The 21,244-nt window shown below is 38.1% G+C and overlaps 2 protein-coding genes across 4 annotated transcripts; one reads left to right on the top strand and one right to left on the bottom strand.

Annotated features, from left to right (window-relative positions):
* Positions 1–1,058: 1,058 nt before the first annotated feature.
* Positions 1,059–2,545, bottom strand: chst3b (carbohydrate (chondroitin 6) sulfotransferase 3b; the record flags this gene model as incomplete). The annotated part of the gene is made up of 2 exons (XM_079261346.1): positions 2,427–2,545; positions 1,059–2,277 (listed from the first exon to the last, which is right to left on the bottom strand). Exons 1-2 carry the CDS (start codon positions 2,504–2,506, stop codon positions 1,059–1,061), a joined length of 1,299 nt encoding a protein of 432 aa, XP_079117472.1. The 5' UTR covers positions 2,507–2,545.
* An 11,155-nt stretch (positions 2,546–13,700) lies between these two features.
* Positions 13,701–18,699, top strand: ghitm (growth hormone inducible transmembrane protein). Of its 3 annotated transcripts, none has more exons than XM_079261110.1 (9): positions 13,701–13,791; positions 14,166–14,327; positions 15,446–15,548; positions 15,831–15,942; positions 16,054–16,195; positions 16,341–16,449; positions 16,662–16,850; positions 17,719–17,890; positions 17,980–18,699. In XM_079261110.1, the coding sequence occupies exons 2-9, from the start codon at positions 14,196–14,198 to the stop codon at positions 18,065–18,067; spliced, it is 1,047 nt and encodes a 348-aa protein (XP_079117236.1). In that variant the 5' UTR covers positions 13,701–13,791; positions 14,166–14,195; the 3' UTR covers positions 18,068–18,699. The 3 variants fall into 3 exon arrangements, with proteins under 3 accessions (XP_079117236.1, XP_079117238.1, XP_079117237.1); XM_079261112.1 differs by having other exon boundaries at positions 13,723–13,769; XM_079261111.1 differs by having other exon boundaries at positions 13,752–13,822.
* The last annotated feature ends 2,545 nt before the right edge of the window (positions 18,700–21,244 follow it).

The following is a 21,244-nucleotide window of genomic DNA, read 5'->3' as shown; positions in this document are numbered from 1 at the left end:
AACTGTTTCAGATAATACAAACTTTTTGGGGTGTAGTATTTTCAGGAAAAAAAAAGCCCCGTTTCCTCAACATCAAGTTTTTAATATAAAAGTAAAAGTAGATTAATTCATTTCATGTAAAAGTAGATTTATTGCAACACACAAAATGCAAAAAGAATCATCAGCAAATAGTCTGGCAGGCCAGAACATCAGGGGCCTCCTATCATCACCAGCCAAAGGACTTGTGTAAACAGACAGAGACCTATCGACAAACCTTGCACAATCCTGCAAACCAGCTGCAGTTGGAATGTTAGCAGTAGCAGTATAAACATCTGTTTTACCTGATGGATCCTTACAGTTTCAAACTTCTTCTTTCAAAATGACAAACATGTATATTAACAACAGTACAGTGTAGCATGCCAAAAACATCCCCTGTAGAGGGGAGGAAGAGCTCAACTTCTGCACCACATTCAGACCTGAAGTCAGAATAACCAAACAATAAAAGGAACAAATAAATACATTTCAATGAGACATTACTTTACAATCTCATTAAAAGAAATGACCTAGCAAAAGACTGGCATTTCCTCTTCAAGTTGCGAGCGTTGTTATTCAAAGCAATATGCATTTTAGTTTATTTGGTAAATAAGCAGCTTACTTTGCAACTATGGAGACCGCAAGAAAAAATAAAGTGTTCCGCCATTTTATTATTGCTCACAAAACCCATAGATATCCCCTTTGGTCTTTCTGAAAGTAAAAATTGGCTTGCAGTTGAGCCAACAGCACAGTTTGCCTTGAAAAACAAAAAAGTCTGGTGTGTAAATATGCTCCTGTTTTCAATATGCTATTTCAGTATTTGAAATGTCTCAAAAACTCTTGTTTTTATAGCTTTTTATTTCCTTATCTAGCTGTTTTAAATAGAAAAGGTAAACAAAGAAATTAAATAGTATACTATCAGAAAATATATAGCTCCTTATAAGAACAAATAAACCCAATAAATATAATTCACTGCAAAGGACAGTTTTTTTTTTTCAAAGTTTAATTTTCCTGGAGTTGTATTTGGAGTTTATCTTTGTTAAAGTCTATAAAAAGCTGAACACTTTTTCTTCAATCAGACTAATAGACTTGTCTGTTAACATCTTCTCATTGCTCACAAATTTATACCCAAAGAGCTTCAGTGTTGGCCCACAAACCCTCTGTACAACCTGGGCTATCTTAAATGGCAGACTGAACCTCCATTTTTCTACTTGTTCAGAGGAGTTTTTCTGCGTAGAGTAAACACCACTGGTCTCTTTAGAAGCCTGGGTGTTTTGCAGAATCCAGGCTTTCACTTGGGAAGTGAAGGGGATTCCAGAGAACTTGTACATCTCTGTTGCTTTTCTCATTGGAAACCTTGCAATGTCCTCATACCGCACCAGCATGTAACGGCCGTGCAGCCATCCTGGTTGCCTCAGGCCGACTTCGGCAGAGAGCCTGATGTTGTCGCAGTTACCCTTCAGCTTCCTCACCTCATCGTCGTCAATGGGCACGTTTCCACCATTAGCCCACTCTTTCCAGTTCTTATATTTGGCTGCAAATGCCACCATTCGTGAGGCTAGCACAGCACGAGGATCACGAACCAGCTGTATGAATTTGATGTCAAGCCTCGGGTCCTCAGCTAGTGGACGGAGATTCTCCAGCTGACGCACCCTTACAGACTTGATGACCCTGTGTGCTTTTTGGAGACAAGACTCAGACGCCATGGTCAGGTTCAGGGGCCCACAGCGTCTGGTCCTACAGTGATAGCGCTCAAAGACCCCTTTGATGACGGGGCTGCAGACAGACTCCTCACAGAGAGAGCTGCTGGACTCCCTGCGAAAGAGAGCAGGAGTGATATGGTCCACTGGTAGGGGGTCAATGAAGCTTTCCAGGAGTGAGAAGTCGCACAGGAAGAGCTGCTGGAGCACATCCCGGTATGCTTTAGTTGCTGCTGTAGCATTGGTGCCTCCTGTTTCCAAAGTAAGCATCTTCTCCACATGCCACAGTGGCTCAAACAGGTAAAACATGTTGTCACCTTGCTGGTTGAAAAACTCCCCTACAAATGAGGAGCCTGTCCTGGTGGTGGCTAGCAGGAGAATGTGCTTCCTGCCCCTCTTCATCACCTCCCGGTGTTCGCTGTAGTTCTCCAGGCGACGCTTCATCAGCATGAAGTCCTTGCTTAGTGAGGGGAAGGAGGCACTGTGCTTCAGCAGTAAGTGGGCGAAACCACTCGGATGTAGAGGGGTCCGGGGAGTTTGCTTTAAAGTTATCTTATCTGACACCCTAGAAATATAAGAACAAGTGTTGCATTATGTTTGAAATCTAACAAATCCACAGGGTGGTTGTTTAACCTGACATTCACAGTGCATCTGTGTTGCTCATTGAATTCTATAGTGATGAAAAATAAACTGCGAGAACTGAAACTGGCTTACCTTGATATAATCTTGTTTTCTTTCTCAATGATAACAAGTGCCACAAAGAAGACAATGAATATTGTGTACTTGATCCTCATTCTTGGATGTTGCTGTGCTTGGATATGCTGCTGTAGACTGCTTCTGGGTAGTTTCTGCCAATCCTCCGGGGCTCCAGCTGCCTTTTAGGAAGTTTTTTCAGCAATTTGTATTCTTTGATGAAGGCAATCTTTCATCCTATCAAATGAAATGAACATCAACGTGTCAGTTATGCATTTTAAAAAATTGTATGTTATCTGAGACTACTAGTATGTCTCGGTACTGTGTGTTACACTACTTCTTGAAATGTTATCTAACAAAAAGGGGAAGTTGACCATATTTTTCCAGTTGATAAAAGAAAATACACTGTAATACATAGCTGGTTGCACAAAACCTCTTCCCCTTTTCAAGATCCATAGTTCTCCAAATAGATAGGAGATTAAAACACTTTATCTTTTCTATAAAAGAGCATTTACTTAAGAAAAAATATATCCTAAATAAGAAGACAGGAATGAAATAACAAGTCAGTGTAGTACTTCAGAAGCCAGACCGTGGCACAAGGACCCAGAGGAAAATGTTACTCCTTTTCTCTTTTAGATATCAGAAGACAGTGAAACAAAGTGAAACAAAACTGTCCTGAGCCTTTCAGCATCTTTCTCTTTTTGGAGACAAAAATGAGGAAGTAGAAAAACAAGCTATCGATTCCTTTTTTTTTAACATACATCTTTTGTCCAGAAGAAATAAATGAAACATTTTTTAGATGTCTTTTCTCATTTTCTTTCCTCTTGGGAGGTTCCTTGTTATCTTTAAGTGCGCCAGTGCATTTCAGGAACATGCCCACCCACCATGCTAGACTGAGGGCTGGGGCTCTTAGAGACACTGTATTTATGAGTTAGTCTGTGTGGAAGTCCCTTTAAAAAAATAAGCACAAAAACAACCACAAGAGCGTGGTGAATTATGAGTGACAGGCTGCAATCAAGCGCAATCTTACCAATTAAACTGTAATCCCACAGCTGCAAGACTGCCTGCCAAAAAAGTCACAAATAGCCTGACTCAGAATGATACTCTCTACCCCCCCAGAGATGTAGGTGGTGGAGCAGCCTGATGTCCAAACTGCCAGCTGCTTGGAGGGGGGGAGGCACTCTTAAACACAGTCCTCGCTGGTTTGGGCAACTTCTCAGAGTGAGAGTGATGCATTTCTGCAAGCTGACAAGTATTGTCGACGCTGGTGAAATTGAAGGGGAAAGCTTGTTTGTAACAGAGCCATACATTGTTGCACCTTGAGCCACAAGTCTGTAGAGGGCAGGCAGAGGGTACTCAAATGAGGATAAGGGCGGATTTAATGGCACCTATTTGTGAATATCTTGCACATTCTTGAAGATTAATATTAGTTCACTTTGAAGATAATGGCAGCTTGACTCAGATCCCTGACTAATCTTCAGAGTTTAGCATAATCCTGCCTACCTTGCCTGCCAGTGAATGGGTCAATAACACTGCTAGAGTTAATGAGATGACATCCATCCACGCAGACGCAATTTGCAAAGCATCAGAAGACTGCTGCTGTTAATCAGCGGAGCCGCATGCCACACCCCATGCCCATTCTCTGAACCTTAATGTCTCTGAGTGTTTCTGCTCAGCTGGTTGGACTCAGTTCTCGCATCCTGTTGCTACCGCTGTCCTAGGCCAGTTTGGAGCACGAAATGACTACAGCCTAAACACAGGGAAAGGTTGGATACTGCCTGTGAAATTCTCTGAGTAGGATCAGGAAGTTTGCAGCTCTAGTAGAGTGCTGTCGATGTGGAACGGCATGTAATGAAAAGGTGACCAGCCTGTGTACTGAGATGTATTTTCACTGGAAGGAAAAGTCAACTCAGTCTTGCACCACCCTGCCGCATGCCACAACCACAAAGGCCTCTTTACACGGGGATGACTTTGAACCCCCTTTGGGGTGAGATGGCATAACATAAACTGCTAGGTCACTCACACGTCACACTGTCAGTGACTAAGAATGTGGAAGCTACAAGTTAAAGAACTGGTCAAATATCTGTCTGCACAAAGCAAAGTTACATTTTGTCATGGAAAGTTGAAATACAAATATCATTTTAAAAATATATATATTTGTTCAGAACTGTTGTTGTATCTTGACACTGATAACTAATTTGATGCAAAGTTACAGCAATGCACACATACACTGAAGCAGTTTTTGCTGTCAAATAACTGATTATGAGTATTAAAATGAAGGGAGCAAAGAAATGAAAGGGCAGTATTAAGCCATCATTTACTGAAAATGAATGGTTACTTTTTTTTATCTGGGCTATTAATAGTTTGTTAATTTAATTAAATAGTTTTCATACCTGAGTTAAAAATAATCTTTGGTTTTCTCTTTTATCCAAATCTTTGAATATAACAACACTAAACATCAAAATATAGACAACGATTTCAGACTCTAGACAAAGCAAACTAAATTATTTTCCAATGTTTATTTAAAATCAAGACAGTACACATATGTTACTTAGAACCATCTTGCAAGGCAATCTATACTTATTAAGAAGAAGTATAGATTCGTATGGTTAGATATAAGTAATTTGTTTCAGCAATGACTTCTTCTTTGCCTATGTTTGAAGGTGTCAGTGAGTGTGTGATATGAAAAGGGACAGTGTGTTCACTCTAAGACTTTAGTTCTAATCATATATACAAGATTTGTAAATAAATCCAATGAGTAAATGTGTCCAAACTTGTGACTAGTAGTCAGGAGTAGATTAAACATGAAGAGCACATAGTGTGTATTGTCCATCATACAGGATTTACACCACATTATTGTAAAACTACATTTCTCAGCTGATTGTGAACTTTAGTATTAAACTGCTGTTTCTTTTGTCTGTTCTTTTCCCTTTTCTTTGTCTCTTACATCTGTTGTCTCTGTCCTCCCCAGTCAACTGGTGTCGTGTCCATCTGTCCCCTCCATTTATAAACTTCTAAATTCTCACGTCTGAACTCCGTTCCTCAGCATTCTTGACTTGACATTTAGCTTTAATTTGATCTTGCCTCAGTTATCTGTTTTATGTTCAGCCTCATGACACCCAGATACTCAACAAAGGGACAGACTATGCTGAACTGTGCTAAATTTGCTTCAGCATTATCTGCGCTACTTACCACTGTCTTCATCTTTTTTGCTCTTCCTGCTTTTCACTGTCTTTTCTCAACGACAGACTGACAATTTGTTTTCAGTTTGACAAACCCTCTCTCACCAGTGTTTACATGACAGGTACTGTTCTGGTACTTGGGTGGTGCTCCTTTATAAAGTTCTCCACTCGTTTCATATATAAATACATATATTTATACATATATATATATATATATATATATATATATATATATATATACATATATATATATATATATATATATATATATATATATATATATATATATATATATATATATATATATATATATATATACACTATTCACAAAAAGTTAGGGATATTCAGCTTTTGGGTGAAATTTCTCAACAAGCCTAAAATGCATTCAAACCTGTACAGGTGAACTTAATGTGATCTTCTCTAAGCTTGTAAATGCACATGTCCAACTGTTAAATGTTTCAATAAATTTTGCACAAGTTGCTGTTCTCTAACAAGGAGCTTAATGGCAAAAATCACGGCAGGTGTGTGATCCTTGAATTGACCAATAAATGTCCTGGTTCAATTAGAGCTGGTGTTTAAACAGTTGTCCTCATCATGCTGTTCACATTTTGACATCATGAGACCAAGACGACACCTAACAATGGAACAACAGTCCCTTGCCATTGCGATGCTTCAAACAGGACGTTCTCAGACAGAAGTGGCCACTGAGCTTGGAGTGTCACAGAGTGTCATCAGCAGGTTGCAACAGAGATATCGAGAGACTGGAAGAGTCACAGAAAGGCCTAGAAGTGGACGTCCTTTGGACACATGCTGCTGATGACCGCTACATTGTGAACACTGCCCTGAGAAACCGGATGATGAATGCCACTCAACTCCAGGCACGTTTAAGAGAGGTGAGAGGCACCCAAGTGTCATGTCAGACCATTCGAAACCGTTTCCATCAGCGTGGTCTGCGTGCTAGACGACCTGCACGGGTACCTGACCACACCACCAGGCACAGGCATCATCGTCTTGCATGGGCCAGGGAGCATTTACGCTGGACGAGGAACCAGTGGGCCTCAGTGCTGTTCTCTGATGAAAGTCGATTCACACTGAGCAGAAAAGATGGCCGGCAACGATGTTGGAGACGTCAGGGAGAGCGCTATGCATCAGCCACTGTTGTCACCAGGCGAGCTTTTGGTGGTGGCGGTGTTACAGTGTGGGCAGGGGTGTCCACTTGGTACAGAACTGCCCTACACTTTGTGAATGGTACAGTGACAAGCCCATACTACCTGAATAACATCATTAATCCAGTGATTGTGCCCCTACATGAACAGCACAGGCCTAATTTCATCTTCATGGACGACAATGCTCCTGCTCATCGAGGCCGCATCATCAGGGAACGGCTGTTGGAGACTGGTGTACCTCAAATGGAATGGCCTGCACTCTCTCCAGACCTGAATCCCATTGAAAACCTGTGGGATCAGCTGAGCCGTCGTGTAGAGGCTCGAAACCCTGCACCCCAGAACCTCAATGACCTGAGGGCTGCCCTTCAAGAAGAGTGGGATGCCATGCCTCAGCAGGCAATAAGTTGCCTTGTGAACAGCATGAGACGTCGTTGTCAAGCTGTAATTGATGCTCAAGGGCACATGACGAGATATTGAGACGTTCAAATTTTTTGTTGTGGTGTAACTACCATTGTTGTTACCTTTTGTGTTGAATGAATTTTTTGAGATGAGGAAATCAGTAGTGCATCCTTCTACTTAAATGTCTTACTTTTATGATATTATATCACTGTAGCATGAACATATTGCATTTTCCATAAATTTCACCTGAAAGCCAAACATCCCTAACTTTTTGTGAGTAGTGTATATATATATATATATATATATATATATATATATATATATATATATATATATATATATATATATATATATATATATATATATATATATATATATATATATATATATATATATATATATATATATATATATATATATATATATATATATATATATATATGTGTGTGTGTGTGTGTGTGTGTGTCACAGCAACAACTACTGAAAAAAAACAAGTAGTCTGATGTTTTGTCACTAATATAGTAAATTAGATGTATACCAATTATCCCAGCTTATTGCATCTGCTGTGTAGAGAAAAAAAGAAAGCCCACATGAGTTGACATTTGTGAATATTCACAAACCACTGAGGCATATGACACGTTTGATCATCTGCTCAGAACAAAACCGCCACTGCACCATTTATCATCTGGTTACAAATGCTTTTAATAGCTGCTTCTTATTTAATGTAAATCTTATGTGAATTACAAATTAAATACCAGCCACCAGAGCCCATTTTGCATGAGACTGTATATAAAATGTACACCACGATGAAAGCTATATGTGCTATGTGATCCTGTTATCATTGTCCAACAAATAATTGGTGGTTTAAGTCTGTCTAAAAATAAAATACATGTTCCTAATTACATTTCCCTTAATAAGAGACCAAAGCTCTTTTTAAAATTGCGGTAATTATTGATTATTTCAACTCATGATAAGAAATTTGGTATGTCTCTGGCATTTCATTCCACGAGAATTATTTAACAATTATAGTTAAGCCTACTAACCGTTTTTAAAATTAGATTTGACAAAACTGATTTGACTGGCTGAACATAAATATTTGCATATTGCAAATTAACCTTTAGCTCCAGCATCTTTACATTTCACAAGGGAAAACAAGGTAAGGAGTGTTAAATCATCTGTCTTTGTTGAGAAAGTTATAAGGAATTTTTTGAATATAACTGCAATTACTGTTCCACATACAAGTGATCCATGAAACATTTAAAAGAAGAGATCTACATTTTAGGAAATAGTATTTATCCTCAGAGAATTATTCAACATTTACAAATAAGAGGGAAAAACCCCATGTTTATGATATTAAGTGGATTTTTGTATAAAGCTACATGCCAAGAAAAACATAAACTCTGGATGCCTGCCACTCTCATCCTTTGTTTCTGTGTTTTGTTCTTCTTCATTTTTCAAGGAAGGTTTCCCGTTTCTATGACATCATATTAATGCATACCTGACACATTTGTTTAACTTAACCCCCATCAAGCAAGTAAAAGGTTCGGTTGGCTGTGGAAATGGAACAGAGATCAGGATGAGCATCAAACCATCTCATCCCAAGCCGGACCCCCTGGTCCAGCATGAACTGGGTTTATGTCATCTTTCAGTTCCTCACATTGATTGTTGATTGGTGTACATGTGGGAGGTTCGGTTAAATACCAACAGCCATCCCTCCCATTCACTGTTGGATGAAATGCTGCACAGCCAGATGGGCTCCAAGAAGACCTTAAGTGAGATCTATAACCTTTTTAACCTTTACTATAAGACCCATCTGGAACAACTCAAACAGAAATGGGAAATTGACTTAAACAAAACTATATCAGTCTCAGATTGGCAAGAGGTCATACAGAACATCCATGCTTCTTCGATCTCACTTAGACATGCAGTGGTTCAACTTAAAGTGCTGCACCATTTGAACTGGTCTAGAAACAAACTAACACTGTTTAAAAACAAATGAAAATACATTGATAAAAAATGTCAACTGGGACTCTTTAGACACATAACAACTTGATTTACTTAGATTATGATTTTTATGGCTGTGATGTTATTATAAAATATCATGCATTCATCTTGATGAAACCTTTTTGCCTGTGTGAAAACTTGACAACTACTTTCCGAGTAGAAATGTGTAACATGGGTTCTCATATTAGCCGTTAATAATAATAAACAAAACCTGCTCACCTATTGGTTAATGCAAGATGACTGTTTCCACCACATTAGAGCAAATTATGGAGGTGCATCTATCGATATCCTAGCAGTCTGGGGTTGTCTAAATTTCTGTCTCAACTTTTACTGCATTCTTCCATGTCTGACCACAAGACATTTCTCCAGCCACAGCCACCTGTCATCCAACAAGTGCATTTGTTTTGGCTGTGGTTACCCACAGCGCCATGTATTGAACCCACAATGCCCTTTGCATTGCAGTCTGAAGTCATGTTGCTAGGTACTCATCTTGCATCCCTGATGCATTAAGAACTATAAGGATGCAATAAAATGGCTATTGATGCATTTGGAGACGCATCTAATTTTTCCTATTAAAAACTGTACATAGTGAAGAACTCGTGTTTAAAACCACAATAACTAACAAAAGAAACTTTGTTGTCAACAGACCAGACAAGCACTGCCAACTTTCTGTGCATGTTAAAGACACAGACATGATCCCTATATAAAAAATGTCACAACATGCTCGTATAGCCGCGACCAAAACAACTAGCCAGCCACTGAGGCTTTCATGTCAACAATTAAAGGCAGAAACTTCATAGATCCACATCAGAATGCCTGTTTAATTGATGTTTCTATACAAAAACACCACTTTTTTTGCTTTGCATATTTAAAAAATGCATTCACTGAATAGGGGGGTGAAAACTACCTCTATACAGACCTGTATCGTTTCTTCACATCAGCACCAAGTCAGAATTTTTATCACTTAATTAATGTTTTATTTGTTTTATTAACCTGCCTTCGGTTAAAGAGACAGTATTCAGGGAATGATGTATTTCGGGGAATGTGGGGGTGGGGGTGTGTGTGGGGGGGTGTTTGCTTTTTGTCCTTGTGTGTGTGTATATGAATGTGTTTATTGTTTTTAAATGTCTTGGTATCTACTGTTTGTTTTAATTCTTGTGACTTGATTTTATCTTGTAAATCACTTTGTGTTGCCCGTGGCATGATAAGTGCTCAAGATATAAAATTTGATTTGATTTGATTTGTACAAGGCGATGAAATTTTGCAACGACACAATCCGCATGTGCATCACAAGTGTCAAACTCTAGTCCTCGAGGGCCGGTAACCTGCAAGTTTTTGTTGTCTCCATTCTCCATCACACCCGACCGAAATGAACGACTAGGTTGACAAGAAGCTGTTGGATCCATTTCATTTGAATCGGGTGTATTGGTGCAGAAGAAGGACCTGCCAGGTACCGGCCCTCGAGGACAGGAGTTTGACACCCTGATCAGACCCAAACACATAAAAAGAACTTGTATAGAGGTGTATTGGCTGTCTAGAACATGTATTTGATGCATCTTTCTTCACTGACGGCAGAAATATTTCACAAAAAAGTAGATATTGCTTTAAGAAACAAAAAAAAAAAAAAAAAAAAAGATTTTGCAGCAAAAACAGAACACAGAAGTCCAATTTTGATGTTTTTGTTGATTTTTCTAATGAACGTAAATAGCCCAAGTGGGCAAATCTCAGATTACGTGACAGACATCATGGTCGCCGAAGGTTCCAGTTCATGTCTACATGGACTGAGTTCGACTTAGTATATAGTGAGAAAATTTCACTTGAGTCAGTTGTCAAACTTTTGCTGTTTTGTCCACCCAAAGTTTTGTTTCCATGTAAGCAGGAGGCTAAAATGTAACAAAACTGTGATGTTTCACTGTCTTAGCACCACCATGTAAATGGGACTTATAGGTAACTCCATGTTTCTGAACATTTGAAAAAGTCATTACTTCTACATTGATACAACTAATACTTCTGGGTGTCCAATGCATAGATGTTTAACACACATTATTGTTTGCTCTCTTAGCTGCCTTGTGGACTTAAAACTGCCCACATCACTGCTCAGCACAAAGGGGGAGGGTTGTACAGGATGTGGAGAGATGTTGGCTGGAACTTCCCCAACTAAATGGGTGGGTGGGTGGTGGCATTCAGGACAGTTCACTGCTTTCAGTCATTAGCACACTCAATGAATAATGGGTAAAGGGCTACCGTCTGCTCGCACTAGGGCTGGGGTCTGCAACGTTTATAAATAAAAGAACTATTTTTAACATTGAATAAACATAATTTAGAGCCACAACAGTATTTTGATTTTTTTGAAGAACAGCATGAACATGTTGAAGACCCTGTGCTGGAGAAACAGCCTTCCCAGGACAGGTGGGAATCAGCCTGAACACAACTGGCTGGTGGCTACTATCACTTGCTTTTTTGCCTCATCCAGGTGGATTTCAGTTAATGTGCCACTCACTCACCAGAACATAATACTGGTGAAGGAAACATACACCCTACATATTTATTGTTGGAAGTACACACCCTACAATAATTAGTAGTTGTTGTTTGCTATGCAAAAAAAAAAAAAAAAAAAAAAAAAAAGAACAAACAAACAAACAAAAAAAAAAAAACTAAATTTGAAAGAAAAATGCATATGCTCTAGCTGTGGTCAACCACCTCGAGAATTTGACCAGAAATCTGGAACTATGACAGAATAGTGGCAAGATTTCTGTAGGGGGGAAAAAAAAGTCTTTTCAGTGAGAGTTCAAGACAACCCAATGACATAATTTGCAAAGAGTTCCTTATTAATACAAAATTCAAATAATTAGGCAATATACCTCTTTCTTTAGCTTGAAAAAAAGAGAGATATAGGCTACTTGGAAAATCATGGGCCCTAAAATAATTGAGGGTTATCTTGAGAAATAATACAGAAACCTTATAACAGATGTGCAGCTCTTCTTCAAAATGAAGAAGGAGAAATAGTAAAAAGAAGTTGGCCTGAATCAAAAATGTGTGGAAAAATTAGACAAATAAAAGAAGTGGATAAGTCTCTGGAGTTCTTGTGCTATATTAGGTCACGAGGACAAATTGATGCCAAAAAAGAGAAAAGTCACATGTGTCTTATTTATGGTGACATTAAAGTTTTAACGTGATGATAGTCCAGCAGCAGTTTTCGGCTGTTTTAAACTATCATTTAAAAACGAACTTCCATACCAACCATTATGAAGATGTCTGAAGGCGCTGGGCTTTCCATCCACTTGTTCAGCTTCTCCTCAAAGTGCGACTCCAGGGTGAAATGAATTCCATTACTTCCCCAAAAGTATCTCAGTTGTGTGACAGAAAACAGTCCAGTCTGAAAGAAGTAGTTGCAATAGTTTCAGCGAATAAAACATGTGGGGCAGATGGAATCATGTTGAGTACGGTAGGTTGCAGGTCAAGCTGCTCGCTGAACTGAATGACAAGTTTGTCCAAAGGTTGCAGCCCACTGAAAATCATCACGGGGAAATTTAGTCCAGAGGAGCGGTGGTAGCGGGCGTGATGCCACAACCTTACAGAGACCCTCTGTTTAACTGTTCACAAAGTAAACTTTACAGACGAAGTCAAGAAAAGTAAGGAAAATAGTAAAAAAGAAAAAAAAAAGTGTTTGGGCAAATGTAGGAATACTGATCTACAGCTTTTTAATCTTGAGTCTGTATTAGAGCATTTTTAAGTTTTAAGTTTCATTTAGTCTTGATAAAAGAGCAAGCGCGTCACCTAGTGGACAAAAGCGCAATCTGCAGAACATCGACAAGAGGGAGATGTATTAATTTTATGCAACTCTATATAGCTTGAACAATATAATATAATATAATATAATATAATATAATATAATATAATATAATATAATATAATATAATATAATATAATATAATATAATATAATATAATATAATATAATATATGAATATGACACTTGAAGAGAATTAACAAACTGATCAAGACAGCTGATTCTGTGCTTGGAGTAACTCTGGAGCCGCTGGAGCTGATTGTCCAAAGAAGAATGCTGCACAAGCTGATGAAGATGATGGAGGATTCTTCACACCCTCTCCACAACACAGTGAAGAAACAACAAAGTGTGTTCAGCGAGAGGCTTCTTCAGGTCCGATGTAAAACTGAAAGATACAGAAGATCATTCCTGCCAGCAGCCATCAGCCTCCGGAACAAGACCTCCTCAAATTAATTATCTACTACAATATTGAATTTCCCTTTGGGGATTAATAAAGTGTTTTTCATATTCATATGATATGATATGATATGATATGATATGATATGATATGATATGATATGATATGATGTGATGTGATGTGATGTGATACAGAAGAAAAATATTAAAGCAGATCGCATTAGGTATTTATCTTTTTTAATATTTTGGTCTTGATATAGTTTCACAAGCATCCTCTTTGTCAGCATTATAAAACTTCCACACAATTTGAACTACATTTCCCATCCTCCCCGTCGCCTAACGATGACGTACTTCAGCGAATTTTCAGGAAGGTTTACGCAGGTTGCAAAATAATTGCGTCAGAAACTTGCGCATTTGTCTCTATAAAGGTGAACTGCTCGCACTGCTCTTGTAAGCACTGTTTACGACTTTAAGTATTGAGGTTGGTGGTCGTATGTTATTGATAGTTGATTAAGTTTCATACGAATTGTGTAACACAGGCAGATCTTAGAAATGTAGTTTTCAGTTTTACGTCCGGATGCCGTTAAACTCAGCGTTAGCTAGCATGACATGTTAAACACGTATCCGTTCTTCAGACAGCATTTGTTTGATAACTTAGTTATTGTTATAGTAATTTAAAACTATTTTGTGGTTTTGTTTCTCTCTCTATTTAATTATAAATTTGAGAGGAAACCAGGTGGATGTGTGTTATGGATTGACCACATAGTATTTCATTACAGAAGATTCTTCCTGGTTCTGTTACTGATTTTTGGTTTATATTTCAGACTGATACAGGTTAGGAATACACTGTGATCATGTTAGTGGCGAGGCTGACATGTCTGAGGAGTCTGCCGCTTGCTGGGCTCCGTCCTGTGTTGTCACAGGGCTCCTCAGCACTGAGAGCACCCACCCTGAAATCCTGTCCACCCTTGCTCAGGTCTCAGCAGGTAATGTGATGCCTTTTTCTTTTAATTTTCTCCATGTTGTGTGTTTTCTTTCTTTCTTTATTTGATTCTTTCTGCTTGCTTACTTTCTTGCTTCCATACTTCCTTTATTTTGCTTTTATTTGGTTTTATTGTGAAATAAATCCAGTGTGTTCCTCTTGAGTATCCTTCATGGAAGGGCTATGACTGCTCAGTTTGCAGGGTCATTGTCATGGGATTTGCCCTTGAATGGATGGTTGGGATCCTGCAGCACAACCCTAAGATTGTGATGTGGGGTCTTTACCTGTCCTGATCTGGAGCCTATCCCAGCTGGCTTTATTATTTATTATTTATACATGTTTTATAAACAGGCAGTTATAGTATTCATTAAAACAAAAAACTAAAGATAAATAAAATCAAACTGAAGTCATAACAATGCAGACAAAACATTTTTTTTATGTTAAAAGAACTTTATAGTTATAGTGTTCAACAATAACCGTGGGTGCATTTGTACAGGACTGATTATCATATGCTGCCATGTCTAATGTATATCTGTAACATCTGAAGAATTCAGGAACTCTTGCCTTTAAGGATCACAACTGTGATGCTGACGTAAGGTAAAGTCGAGAATGTGGAGATGAGCTTGAGCCAGTAATGAGTTAGTTTTGGGAACATGTACACTTTTATAAACAGATAAACTTAGTTTTAAGTTTGGGCATTTTTCTACCTTTAGAGATGAACATTGTGATTAGAAGTTGGATAAAGGAATACCAAAGGACAAACTAACAAGACGCATTTAGCCTCAGCATGCATGTGCCTAATTGGATGTAGGTTTTACACAACACCCCAACTACACTGGCATTGGGCTTGTATGAAAAACATGGCAGCACTTGATAGTTTAATCTGTAGCTTTTATGGCTTCATGTAGTCTTGTCTATGTCCAATCTTTTAGGGTCTTAGGGTAGGTCCCTTTTTAAAGTTGCTCCACCTAAATATTAAAAAATATAAAATGTTAGATTGAGTTAAATGCTTGTGTCCATATTCTATAGATCTAGCAGTTTACAGCATCTAAACATCCATTGCAATCTCTTTATTAAAATTTACAGCTTGATGTGTGAAGTTGTGTCTTCTTCATTCACTAGGGGTATGCCTCTAAGGCCAGATTTGGATTCCGCCGTGTGAAGACCACCAGAGATCAGCTTAAAGAAGCAGCTTTTGAGCCCGCAACAGATACGGCCATCAAAAGTAAATGCTGTGATACATTTTGCTTGTCTTGTTAATTATTTTCTTTTTTGCTTGTTGCATCTTCCATTCTGTTACACTATTATTATTTTCTATCTACTTTTGCTAATAGGACATAATGAGAAGAAATATAATGATCTGATGATTAGCTTCATTTGCACTTATCACTGCCAATACTGGAAGTTATTTTAGTCTTTTAGACTTTTTAATAAAAAGAAAATAAACCTGTGATGTAGTGTAAAGGAAAAATAAAAATAGCTGAAACTGCTTTTGTTTTATGGATAGTTGACAGCATGGGGAGAATGATCCTGGCTGGAGGTGCAGCAGTTGGTCTTGGAGCTCTGTGCTACTATGGACTTGGCATGTCCAATGAAATCGGTGCAATTGAGAAAGCAATGTGAGTTACATTTTGTGAGTCTTTGCATGTAGTGTTCTTAAATAAAGTACATCTGAATCAGTTCAAAACACATTTTCTGCTATCTAAGGCCTTCTTTTTCTCTCTGCACAGGATCTGGCCTCAGTATGTCAAAGACAGGATCCACTCCACTTACATGTACTTTGCAGGCAGTGTTGGACTGACAGCTCTTTCGGCTGTAGCTGTGAGCAGGACCCCAGCACTTTTGGGTCTAATGATGAGAGGATCCTGGCTGGTGAGCTTGACTCTGGTTTAGTGCAACTACTTTTAATGAAAATGAAAGCTTGTAAACCACTTATCTTGTTAAGGAGTTTTGCACTTTCACATTTTTAAATGGATGTTTTGATTGGTTATTAATGTGAGTATTTTGTCCCATCCAGGCAATTGGAGCAACTTTTGCAGCAATGATTGGTGCAGGGATGCTGGTTCGGTCCATTTCGTATGAACACAGCCCAATGCCCAAACACCTTGCCTGGATGCTTCATGCAGGTTTGTACTATTTTGATGCTTTTAAGAGCCCTGTTTTTCTACATGACATTACCCCCACAAACACACTATGTAGTTGCTGTAGTTGAACACTAGAGGGCAGTAACATAAAGGTGTTGTCTATTGTACTTTTACACTCAAGACTTATTCCTGCTGCCTGTTTTGTTGCCCTTTGTTTTGAAATTGATACTCAGTCATCTTTTTGCTTTGCTCAGGTGTGATGGGTGCCGTCATTGCTCCCTTAACTCTCCTTGGAGGACCTCTGATGATCAGGGCTGCCTGGTACACAGCAGGCATTGTGGGAGGTCTTTCTACTGTTGCCATGTGTGCTCCAAGTGAGAAGTTCCTCAACATGGGAGGACCGCTGGCTGTCGGCTTTGGAGTGGTGTTTGCCTCCTCTCTTGGTTAGTACAGTTTATTTTCAGTTCATAAACCTTTTCTCTGTAATATAGATAATTATGAACAGTATGAGGTTGTAGGTGTCCAGACAAAAGATTGCAATAGAAATTCAAGTGATCCCAAATATTTTTGTGTTGCAATAAATTAAATAACTTAAAATTGATTGCAATGGAGGCTCCTCTTCTTTTCGTGCAGACTCCGATTGTAACAACACCGTATTTTTAACTATATCAATTCGGGCTGTGACGATATGCTTTTATCCCGATTCAATTCCGATTTTTTTGGGGTGCCGATTCGATTTAAATTGCAAATTCTCATGATTCTTTGATATTGCTGGTTTTTGTAGACTAAAAACAAAAAATGTACAAGATTTTTTTGTTTGTCATTTTTCTTGATTTCACTTAGGAAACAACCACACAGTAGACAGATCATCATCCTGCTGCTAAAAAGATCAATAAAAACAATAAAAATGATAGAAAATTTCATTATGGATTATTCTTATTTATATGAAAAAAAAATCAGTTTTTAACAAAAAAATCTATTTTAAAATTGTGAAGCAAAAAATCCAGATTTTAATTTTTTTATTCGATTTTCCCACACCTAATATCAATACAGCAGGTTTGTCTCCACACTTTGACACAAGCATTAGGGGTTGTGGTTACATTTCTAATATGAGGTTCAACAAATTTTAAGATTTTGTTTTTAGGCAGAAATCTGGCACTCTTGACACAATTGTTATTCTTTACCATAAGAGCACATGGTTGTATAAATATTGAATGTAAACATTGAAAGCATAACTGTGTTGGGGGGGGGAGAGAAGTTGCACATATAATCTGTACTAGAAACTCACAGAAGGTATTTTCTTCCCTTCAGGGTCGATGTTCCTACCACCCACTTCAGCTTTTGGAGCAGGTCTGTACTCTGTTGCTGTCTATGGAGGCCTGGTCCTGTTCAGTATGTTCCTCCTGTATGATACACAGAAGGTTATCAAGAGGGCTGAGACACACCCTCTCTATGGAGTGCAAAAATATGACCCTATTAATGCGTAAGTAACTCAGGGGTTTCAGTTTTTTTATGTAGTGTGCTGTTGGTGGTGTACTCTGAGAGATTCTAATGTGTACATTAATCCTACAGGTGTATGGGGATTTACATGGACACACTGAACATTTTCATGAGGCTGGTGATGATTCTGGCTAATGGCGGTGGTGGGAGACGGAAGTAAACATGAGAAAAACTTTTGCTGCAGTTCTTTGCTTCACAGAGCTGAAAAAAAATTCCACTTTGTTCCTGTCGGCATACATCAGCTGTTATCTTTTAGAGACAAGTCTTATGTAGCTGGTAGATGAACAGAAATGCTCTGTAAGTACGTGAAGATAAGGATCGCACCCTGAGATGCATGTTTCCAGTGCATCTAAAGAAGAGGAATTGATGTACAATATTAGTTAAAAGTTTGGCCACACATACTTATTCAAAGTTAATGGGTGGATGTATCCCAACTCTTGACTGGTAATGTATATTGATAAGACTGAGACTGAACTCTCGCTGTATTTTGGAATTGTATTGTTTATTCAGGGGTCACACATGTTAATCTGTCAGAGGAATGTTGCCTGCTCAGATGTTCTTTGTAAAATCTCTCTTTTTTTTTCTATTTATTTTCATTCAAAGATTACAGTTTAGAAAGATACAACAGAAATGCCACATATGTCAACCACATTGTCCTGCATTAATAGAACAAATTAGGCTTGGGAATTCATTTATATTACATCTATAATAATATCAGTCCTTTTTTTTCTGGAGAAAATGTCATAATTTCAGTAATTGAATTAATCAATAAAATTGATAAACATGTGAAAATTTTGTTTTTCTGAGATGTTTTTTTTAGTTATTTATTTATTTTGCCTCATTTTAAACTGTGATCTTTAAACAAAGCATTGAGTTGATATATCTATTGTGCAACAATCCTCATTTAGAAAAAACAAACAAAAAAAAAAACTTCAGTTTTCAAAAACACGTAAGTTTTAAAAGTGAGGAGATTTGAATTATTTTAAGATTCCTCAGTTTTAGAGTTCTACTTTGTCTTTTGCCATTTGGAACCATCCTGCTCCTCATGACATCAAGATGGAGGAAACAAGGTAGTAGGCTTATAACTAAATGAAAAGACACATCCGCCTTTGAACCGTTTTCACTTTGGCATTAACGGGTCCTTGGAGACACTGATAAGGCTTTCTCTGATGTATGAAGTTACTTTTTTGGAATAGTAACGTTCTTCAAAATACTTGATCATAAAATAGTTTTAAATGTCTGTCTAGAGGACAAGTAGGCACAGGTTAAAGTAGCTAATGTCAACCTCACACTCGTTCTGAAATGTCGCTGTACAAAAGTGAAGTTATTGTCCACATATCTATAGTTCTTTTGAAGTTATTTATAATCCATCAAACTGCTATTGATCCACAGAGAACACTTCTCTGTTGAACACAACAGAAAATTACAGTCCCCCTTTTTTTGCTGGTAATTGTTGCCTTTTCAGTTTGGAAAGGATTTCTTTTCTTTTTTAAGGAGTGTTGGAAATATCTCACTAATAAGTTTTCAGGTTTTAAATTCTTAAATAATTTAACAATTAACTTATGTCCTCTGCAAAACCACCAACGTTCAGAGTAAGTCGAACACTGATTAATACTAATTGTTTGAGCCACAGTGTAAGCTTTAGTTCTTAACCCCCCACTGCTGCCACAACTTAATCTGATAGATAACTACTTATATGTTCTAATATTTTTTATCCACACTCTTAGCATTTCAGACCAGACTGAGCGGGATGCACCCTGTAGCCCATATCCCCATAAACAGTCGGTGTGTAGCGGCAGATGACAAAGGCTTACTGTCATAATCCTCTTGTCCACCATCTGGCTGCTTCTCCAGAATGAAACCTTCAAACCAGGGCACTTGCAACAGATGCTAACAGCTGTAAATATGCAGGTGTTGGCTAAGTCGCATACACGTGGAGTATGCAGCTGCCAAGCAGAGTTTAAACCTTTCAGATCATGTGCATCATTTGGACATGAATGCTTCACATATTGTATATGAAAACTAACTAATGGAGGAGATTAAGAGGAAAATAATGGACAAAATTGGCAAATGATTCAGTATGCAGAAATGTGCCATCTCTGGGGATAGATTTTACCCTCTGCCAGTCATTTTCAGATTGATGACTCATATTTGGTTAGGATCCAAGGTTTTTACTGCTTAGAGGTTTGAGGCAGATTGTGTGTGTGTGTTTGTGTGTGTGGAGGGAGAGGGAGACTAATATAAGCCCAGAAGATAGCCGATCTGTGCATGTTCTACTACAGTTGATTCCCTGATTATGACTAAAAATGACTGATATCCACTGATCAACTAAAGGAAGCATATTGTGTTATCCCCTATCTGATTTCCTGAGGTTTTAACAAAATATCTGTAACATGCTTTTGTCGAAACACCAGAGGGCTACATTCCAACAGCTCTCTGTTCAACCATACTTTTACCGTCTTTCTTCATAATAGCCGGTTTTATTAGGTGAAGGGAGCCATATGATCTCCCTTTTATCCTTTTGAGTGTGCCCCTTTGCAAATAAAAGGTGGACCTTTGTGCAAGATTGCAATGACAAATTAGAGCACATTTTCGTTTATTAACAACTGAAGCATATCACCATATAAGTCAACATACAGTACAGAGAAACTAAAAACACAGAATCTTTTCTGTGAAATATTAATGTTTGCTGTCTGCAGTTTGGTCATGAACAGCTGATAAAGATTTTCGAGGCCTGCAAATGATCTGATGATGTCCAACTGATCAAAATCTGAAGTTACATTAGCAGCTAGTCGGTGTGCAAAACACTAGTTCTAAGTCAGATATTCTGCTTCTGTTAACCCACCTTTGTTCATTCCTTGGTGTTTGTCAATGTTTGTCGAAGCATTAAAAACTTGGACTATGGACAATGTTTGAACAGTGTTTCTTTATGTATTCCTTAGATCTACCACTGTGGTATTGATACTTCATTCATAACTTATAACTTGGGAAATCTAAATGAAAATACTAACAAAATGTCAGATCTCAGATGTGTTAATTAAAGCATGACGCACAGTGATAAAGTGGCAGTTTGCACCACTGCGTCACAGTGAGAAGGGATGGGCATATCGATACTCTGGAGTTGATATCTGCCAGTCACAATATCAGAGCCGATATTTTCTGAGTATCAAGATACCACTGGGGATGCAAAACATGCCATTTGTCTTCACCTATGTTTAATGCAATAAAACAGCATGCAAAGCCCAGTCATAGTGTATTCCTTCTGTGTCACATGATTATGGTAGCCTATCAGCCTATCAATTTAAATCGAATCGGCACCCAAAAAATCGTAATTGAA

This window comes from Telmatherina bonti, assembly GCF_933228915.1.
Source record: "Telmatherina bonti genome assembly, chromosome: 21".
NCBI classification, from domain to species: domain Eukaryota; kingdom Metazoa; phylum Chordata; class Actinopteri; order Atheriniformes; family Telmatherinidae; genus Telmatherina; species Telmatherina bonti.
This window is presented reverse-complemented; position numbering and strand designations above follow the sequence as displayed.

Bases quoted from the DNA above. Each gene is read 5' to 3' on its own strand.
- ghitm (XM_079261110.1), top strand. From the start codon at position 14,196: ATGTTAGTGGCGAGGCTGACATGTCTGAGGAGTCTGCCGCTTGCTGGG. The intron at 15,549-15,830 runs GTAAATGCTGTG...TTTTATGGATAG, and splicing joins AACAGATACGGCCATCAAAA to TTGACAGCATGGGGAGAATG. The intron at 16,851-17,718 runs GTTAGTACAGTT...TCTTCCCTTCAG, and splicing joins GGTGTTTGCCTCCTCTCTTG to GGTCGATGTTCCTACCACCC.